The 8222-nt window shown below is 42.7% G+C and overlaps 1 protein-coding gene across 1 annotated transcript; it reads left to right on the plus strand.

The window, feature by feature from the left end:
• The first annotated feature begins 215 nt into the window (after nucleotides 1-215).
• LOC143271749 (oogenesin-2-like) lies at nucleotides 216-7849 on the plus strand. The gene is made up of 3 exons (XM_076563626.1): nucleotides 216-502; nucleotides 947-1135; nucleotides 7309-7849. The coding sequence occupies exons 1-3, from the start codon at nucleotides 216-218 to the stop codon at nucleotides 7847-7849; spliced, it is 1017 nt and encodes a 338-aa protein (XP_076419741.1).
• The last annotated feature ends 373 nt before the right edge of the window (nucleotides 7850-8222 follow it).

Raw genomic sequence — 8222 nt, forward strand, 5'->3', positions numbered from 1 at the left:
TTGGGAAAGAGCATGCTTTTGAGAGGCTTCACATTGCAGACAGGAGAAGTGTGGCTTTAAAACCATCACATGGCGAACAAAATGTGAAAACTGAGATGTCCACCATCACCACAGAGAGGTTCTTGTGTGGAAAGAAGAAGGGCTTCCTAAGATTTCTGAATGGTGTCTTTTCTTTCATGCTTCCTCAGCATTATTATCCCTGAAAACCAGTCATGATGGGAGACCTGGCTCCACCCACACTCAAGCAGCTGGCAAGACAGAGGCTGCTGATAGAGGAGGACTTGACCATTTCTATTCTGGAGGACCTGCCTGTGGGGCTGCTCCGGGAGATGTTTGAGGAGGCCTTCAATGACAGACATACAAACAACTTGAGGGCCATGGTGTCTGCCTGGCCATATCCAGGCCTTTCTGTAGGAGCCCTGATAAAGGACTCTGACCTGGAGACTTTGAAAGCTCTGCTTGCTGGACTAGATGTGCTGATTGCAGACAAGGTTCATCCCAGGTAATCAGGGCCCCTCTAGAGTGGAGGAAGGCTGTGGGGGTGCGGAGAAGGAACAACTGGGGACAGGGAGAACTTGGCCAAAGGTGGATCAGAGGCTTCTTATAGCATCAGCATAGAGAACTGTAGAGGATTGGGCCAGGTCTCAGGCATCTGGGCAATTAATGGCAAATGTGGAGGGCACAAGAGTAGACATAGCCATTGAGGAATAGGCCTTTCCCTGCCAGCTCCACAGTTAAAAATGGAATTAGGCTGGGGTTAATGGGAATGGAATGGAGAGAAATGAGATAGATGCCTTGCTGGCAAAGACCATTTTCACTGAGCATGAGACTTGATCTAGAGAAAGCAAAGATCTGGAAGGGAAGCTGATATGAGATGTGGACAAGAAGTAGACTGTAAGATGTATCTTGTCTTGTCTTCTGGGAATTCTACCTGTTTTACCAACAGGAGGTCAAACCTCAGAGTGCTTGATTTGACGGATGTGGACCATGACTTCTGGAACAATAGGGCAGGAACCCATGAAGATGACTGCTCACCACAAGCTGAGGGGCAGGAGCAACCAGTGGAAATCAGTCCTAACTCTGCGGTGAAGAAAAGTATTAAGGTAGTAACTGATCTTGAACTCATGAAGGCCAGGTACAATCAATGTGACTCGTACTTGCTACAGTGGGCCCAGCAGCGAAAAGATTCCATTCATCTATGCTGTAGAAAGCTGAAGATTTGGAATTCACCTGTCTTCAGTGCTGTACAGATCTTCAAAATGATACATCTAGACTGTATCCTGAAGCTGCATCTGAGTGAATGGTCACTTGAGTTCATTGTAGAGCTTTGTCCTTACCTGGAGCAGATGAGAAATCTTCACACCCTTGTGCTAGCAGTAATTTGGAAGCCTTTTAAATCTGCTGCTTCTGCAGAGCAAGAATGGATAAGCATGTTGCTTTCTCAGATCTCCAGATTCCCTTGTCTCCAGAATCTCTCTGTATATAATATCTACTTTTTAACAGGCTGCCTTGAAAAGTGGCTCAGGTAAGGAAGGATGGAGAGCTTCCTCCAGAACATAGTAACCATATCCTTTTCTCTACAGATTAGTGGGTCCTTGATGGTCTGACCACTGTGAACCTAGCAGTGGTGGAGACATAGGTTAACCCGGCAGATGAGCCCTATGCTCAGACATGTGTGAACAGGCACTAGCACACCTGCAATTGCTCATGCCTAAAAGGTTGTTTAGGGTCCAAAAAGGGGTTGAGTAGATGGGGAAAAGGTGATATTGGGAAACAGGACACAGCTGTGGTGGGGAACATACATATGAGGTGACTCTTATTTTATATATATAAAGAAAATTTTTTCATTCATTTTACACACAAATCGAAGATACCCATCTTCCCCCTCCCCATCCCAAACCATACCCCACTCCTACCCACAAGAAGGCAAGGCCTGCCATGGGGAGGCACATCCAGTAGAAGCAATTCCAAGCCCTTCCCCTGCCTGTAAGCTGTACAAGTTGTCCCATCATAGGTAGGGTGATACAAAAAGCCCACTCATGCTCCAGAGATGGATTCTGATCCTACCGCCAGGGGGCCCCCCAAGCAGATCAAGCTATGCAACTGTCTCACCATGCAGAGGGCCTAGTCCAGTCCCATGCAGGCTCCACAGCTGTTGATCCACCTTTCATGATTTCCCACTAGTTTGGTTTGGTTGTCTCTGCATGTTTCCCTATCATGGTCCTGATGCACTTGCTCATAGAATCTCTCTTCTCTTTCTTGGACTGGACACCTGGAGCTCTGCATCTCTATCAGTCATTGGAGAAAAGCTCTGTGATGACAGTTATGGTATTCACCCATCTGATTACAGGGGAAAGCCAGTTTAAGTTTAGTTCAGGCACCCTCTCCCCATGCGCTGGATTCATTCTTGGGGATTTCTGGCAGTTTCCCTAGCCCTGGGTTTCTCTATATCCCCACGATATCTCCCTCTATCATGGTATTTCTCTCATTGCTTTCCTTCTTAATCCCTGTTTCAGCTCAACCATCCCATTCCTTCATGTTCTTATCCCCTATTCCCTACCCTCCATTGCTCACCCCTTATCCAGATTTTACTCATGGCAATATTGTCTATTTACCCTAATCAGGGTGATCCATGTGTCCTTCTTTGGGTCTTCCGTGTTAGTTAGCTTCTCTGGTGTTGTGGGTTGTTGTCTGATTATCCTTTGCTTTATTTCGAGTATCCACTTAATGAGTGAGTACATACATACCACGTTTGTCCTTCTGAGTCTGGGTTACCTCATTCAGGATGGTATTTTCTAGTTCCATCCCTTTGCCTACAAATTTCATGCTGTCATTGTTTTTCTCTGCTGAGTAGTACTCCATTGTGTATATGTACCACATTTTCTTAATCCATTCTTCAGTTGACAGTCATCTAGATTGTTTCCAGGTTCTGGCTATTATGAATAATGCTGCTATGAGCGGAGTTGAGCATGTGTCATTGTGGTATGTTTGAGCATTCCTTGGGTATATGTCCAAGAGTGGTATGGCTGGGTCTTGAGGTAGATTGATTCCCAATTTTCTGAGAAACCACCATACTCATTTCCAAAGTGGCTGTACCAGTTTGCACTCCCACCAACAGTAGAGGAGTGTTCTCCTTGCTCAACATCCTCTCCAACATAAACTGTCTGCAGTACTTTTTTCTTAGCCATTCTGACAGGTGTAAGATGGTATCTCAGATTTGCATTTCCCTGATGATTAAGGATGCTGAGCAATTCCTTAATTGTCTTTTGGCCATTTGAAGTTATTCTTTTGAGAATTCTATGTTTATCTCTCTATATAGCCGCCCCTTTTTTTTGGAGACAGGATTTCTCTGTAGTTTTGTTGCCTGTCCTGGATCTCACTCTGTAGACCTGGCTGGCTTCGAACTTACAGAGACCCACCTGGCTCTCCCTCCTGAGTGCTGAAATTAAAGGTGTGTGCCACCACCACCTCTATACCCATTTTTTAATTGGATTGTTCCTTACTTTGATGTGTAGTTTCTTGAGTTCTTTATATATTTTGGAATCAGTCCTCTGTCAGATGTGGGGCTGGTGAAAATCTTTTCTGATTCTGTAGGCTGTCATTTTGTCTTGTTTACTGTGTCTTTTACCTTACAGAAGCTTCTCAGTTTCAGCAGGTCCCTTTTATTAATCGCTGCCCTCATTAATTCTTGCCCTTGGTGTCATGCTACTGGTGTTATATTTAGGAAGTGGTCTCCTGTGCCAGTGCATTCAAGGGTACTTCCTACTTTCTCTTCTATCAAGTTCAGTGTAACTGGATGTATGTTGAGGTCTTTGATCCATTTGGACTTGAGTTTTGTGCACGGTGCCAGATATGGATCTATTTGAAATCTTTTACCATGTTGACATCCAGTTATGCCAGCACCATTTGTTGAAGATACTTTCTTTTTTCATTGTACAGTTTTGGCTTCTTTCCAAGAATCATGTGTGTGGATAAATGTCAGGGTCTTCAATTTGATTCCATTGGTCCATATGTCCATTTGTATGTTAATACCAGGCTGTTTTTATTACTATAGGTCTATAGTACAGCTTGATGTCAAAGATGGTGATGCCTCCAGAGGTAGCTTGGTTGTAAGGATTCCTTTAGCTATCCTGGGTTTTCTGTTTTCTATATGAAGTAGAGTATTGTTCTTTTGAGGTCGGTGAAGGATTGTGTTGGAATTTTTAATGGGGATTGCATTGAATCTATAGATTGTTTTTGGTAAGATTGCCATTTTCACTATATTAATCCTACCTATCGATGCGCATGGGACATCTTTCCATTTTCTGATACCTTCTTCAATTTCTTTCTTGTTCTTGTCAAACAGGTTTTCCACTTGCTTAGAGTTACACCAAGGTATTTTATATTATTTGTGGCTATTGTAAAGTGTGATTCTCTGATTTCTTTCTCAGCCCTTTTATAATTTGTGTATAGGAGGGATACTGATTTTTTTTTTGATCTTGTATCCTGCCGCTTTACTGAAGGAATTTATCAGCTATAGGAGTTCACTGCTAGAATTTTGGGGGTCACTTATGTATACTATCATATTATCTACAAGGAGTGAAATTTTGATATCTTCCTTTCCAATTTGTATCCCTTTGATCTATCTCCTTTTATTGTCTTATTGCTCTAGCTAAAACTTCAAGTACTATATTGAATAAACATGGAGAGAGTGAATTCCTGATTTTAGTGGAATCGCTTTGATTTTCTCTCCATTTAATTTGATGTTGGCTTGCTGTAAATTGCCTTTATTAAGTTTAGGTATGTTTCTTGTATGCCTGATCTCTCAGAACTTTTTCATGAAGGGGTGTTGGATTTTGTCAAATGCTTTTTCAGCATCCAGTTTAAAAAAAATCACTTTTATTTGTAGTTTATTTATATGGTGTATTATATTGACAGACTTTCTTATGTTCTTATGTTGAACCATCCTTCTATCTCTGGGATGAAACCTACTTGATCATGGTGGATAATTTTTAATGCATTCTTAGATTTGGTTTGCCAATATTTTGTTGAGTACTTTTGCATCAATGTTCATGAGGGAGATTGGCCTGTAATTCTAGTTCTTTTTTGCATCTTTGTCTGGTTTGGGTATCAGGGTAACTGTAGCCTCATAAAAAGAGCTTGGTAATGTTCCTTCTGTTTCTATTGTATGGAACAATTTGAAGAGTATTGAAATTTGCTCTTCTTTGAAAAACTGGTCTAATTCTGCGCAGAAACCTTCTGGTCCTGGGCTTTCTGTGGGTGGGAGACTTTTAATGACTGTTTTTATTTTCTTAGTGGTTATTGGTCTATTTAAATAGTTTATCTGGTCTTGATTTAACTTTGGTATGTGGTACTTATCCAGAAAATTGTCCATTTCTTCCAGATTTTCCAATTTTGTGGAGTACAGGTTTTTGAAGTATGACCTGATGATTCTTTGGATTTCATCATTGTCAGTTGTTATATCTCCCTTTTCATTTCTGATTTTGTTAATTTGGATGCTCTTTCTCTGCTTTTTGGTTAGTGCAGACAAGGGCTTATCTATCTTGTTGATTTTTTTCAAAGAACCAATTCTTTGTTTCATTGATTCTTTGTATTGTTCTCTTTGCTTCTATTTTATTGATTTCAGCTCTCAATTTGATTATTTCCTGGTGTCTATTCCTCCTGGGTGAGTTTGTGTTTCTTTTTGTTCTAGAGTTTTAAGGTGTGCTATTAATTCATTTGTGTGAGATTTCTCTAAATTCTTTATGTGTGCATTTAGTGCTATGTATTTTCCTCTGAGCACTGCTTTCAGAGTGTCCCATAAGTTTGGGTATGGAGTACATTCATTATCATTGAACTCTAGGAAGTCTTTAGATTCTTTATTTCTTCCTTGACCCATTGGTGCTTCAGTTGGACATTATTCAGTTTTCATGACATTGAAGGCTTTCTATAGTTTTTTTTGTTTGTTTGTTGAAATCTAACTTGTGTCTGTGTCTCAATCTTAGCTCTTGGTTTAATTGGAGCTGACAGATTCTCTACCTCATGGAGCTATTCTTTCTCCATCCATGCTAGCTGATTCTGTGGTGCAGGAAGGCCCCTCTTGGTCTTATCAGGGCTCTAGGTCTAGTCAGAGCTGGTGGATTCTTTTTCTCAAGAAGCCTCTCTTGGTCCAATGAGAGCTAGTAGATCCAGTGTCTCAGAAATCCACTCTTGGTCCAATGAGAGCTGGTGGATTCCTTGTCTCAGGACGTTATGGAGTCTCAGCCAGATGGGTATTGGAGTAGGGTGTGGGTCTTGTAGATTGCAGGGTCTGATGGGAGTTTTTGGTGGGGAAAGCCTGGCTCCAGGAGTTTCCCCTGCTGGTCAGCAACTGGGACAGAGTTGGATGGGGGTTCCTGGGGACTGGTTGTGTCCTAGGACCTAGGTCCTAGAGGCAGGACTCTCTGGGTGGGAGAAGAATCACTTACCTCTTGATCCAGTGAGAGCTGGGAGATTGGATTCCTTGTCTTGGGAAGTTACTGGGGTCTCAGGTAGATGGGTATTGGGATAGGGTGTGAGTCTCATAGATTGCAGGGTCTGATGGGGGTTTTGTAAGAGGAGCCTGGCCACAAGAATTTTCCCTGCTGGCCAGCAACTGGGGCAGAGTTGGGTGGAGGTTCCTGGGGACTGGCTGTGTCCCAGGCCCCATAGCAAGGGACTCTTAAAGATTTATTTATTTATTATGTATACAGTGTTTTGTTTGCACATATCCCTGCAGGCCAGAAGAGGGAACCAGATCTCTTTACAGATGGTTGTGAGCCACCATGTGGTTGCTGGGAATTGAACTCAGGACCTTTGGAAGAATAAGCAGTGCTCTTAACCTCTGAGCCATCTCTCCAGTCCCATAATATCTTTTTTTTTTTTTTAATTTGCTTTTTGTCTTTTTTTTTTTTCCTCCTGGGCTGAGGACCATACCCAGGGCCTTTACACTCTACCTCTGAGCTAAATCCCCAGGACCTGTGTTTTGTTTGTTTGTTTTTGTTTTTTTGGTTTTTCGAGACAGGGTTTCTTGGTATAACTTTGTGCATTTCCTGGAACTCACTTGGTAGCCCAGGCTGGCCTGGAACTCTCAGAGATCCACCTGGCTCTGCCTCCTGAGTGCTGGGATTAAAGGCATGCACCACCACCGCCCGGCTGCAGGGGACTCTTAAAGACACTGCTAGGATGAAACTGAACGAATCCATCATATAGACAGACTAAATTTGGGAAAAGCATCATCTGCCTTGCTTTCATTCCCACCAATCCTCTTCAATACTGTTTGGCATAACTAATCTCTTAATGTCTCCCTAGGTGCCTGAAGAACCCCTTGCAGACCCTGTCAATCACTGACTGCCGGCTCTCCCAGTCAGACTTGGACTACCTGAGCCAGTGCTTGAACATCCAGGAGCTCAAACATCTGAACCTGAGTGGTGTAGAGCTATCTGATTCATGCCCTAAGCTTCTTGGGGTTCTCCTTGAGAGAATCGCAAGAACACTGCAAACCCTGGAATTGGAGGAGTGCAAGATGAAGGACTCTCATTTCAATGCTATCTTGCCTTCCCTGAGCCAATGTTCCCAGCTTACTAAGGTCAATTTCAAAAATAATGATATCTCTCTGCTTGTCCTGAAGAACCTTCTACGTCACACAGCCAAGCTGAGAAAGCTGACTCATGAGCTGTACCCTACCCCTCCGTTATGCTATCAGGAATTTAAGCTACTTTGTGCTGAGCTGCTGGATATACTCAGGGCTGAAAGGGAGCCCAAGAAAGTCTCTTTTTCTCCTCTTGGGAGTGCTTTCACTCGCGATTCTATACCTTGGAGGGCAGAATTTTTTGCCTTACTTCCTCGATAAGTAGGATAAGGTTTCTTCTGGTACTAAAAATGGAAGCCTAGTGTTGGGAGTGTATGTATACTTTGGACATCCTTGATTGCCTATAATAAAATGTGCTGAGTATTTTGGGTTGCTAGTGTATCTTCATTCAAGTGCACTTGTTCCCAGCATTTTAATACCTGTTTCTATCCCCATCGCCCTAATAAAGTCATGGCATCTTACAGACATATCTCTCATCATGGGGTTCTAGAGCATATGGCTTCACAGTGCCTAATATATTGGAAAGAAAATGGAGTGCAAATGGTTCAGATCACAGGGACTCAGACTGACAAGAAGAACAATGGGATGTGTATCCCTGGCTGTCCTGGAACTCACTTTATAGTCCAGGCTCAGA

The sequence above is a fragment of the Peromyscus maniculatus genome, chromosome 2, assembly GCF_049852395.1.
Source record: "Peromyscus maniculatus bairdii isolate BWxNUB_F1_BW_parent chromosome 2, HU_Pman_BW_mat_3.1, whole genome shotgun sequence".
In the NCBI taxonomy this organism is placed as follows: domain Eukaryota; kingdom Metazoa; phylum Chordata; class Mammalia; order Rodentia; family Cricetidae; genus Peromyscus; species Peromyscus maniculatus.

What these genes read in the sequence shown, in the direction of transcription:
- LOC143271749 (XM_076563626.1), top strand. Translation starts at nt 216, where the DNA reads ATGGGAGACCTGGCTCCACCCACACTCAAGCAGCTGGCAAGACAGAGG. An exon ending in GCAGACAAGGTTCATCCCAG is followed by an intron (nt 503 to 946) that starts GTAATCAGGGCC and finishes TTTTACCAACAG; the next exon opens with GAGGTCAAACCTCAGAGTGC. An exon ending in CTTGAACTCATGAAGGCCAG is followed by an intron (nt 1,136 to 7,308) that starts GTACAATCAATG and finishes ATGTCTCCCTAG; the next exon opens with GTGCCTGAAGAACCCCTTGC.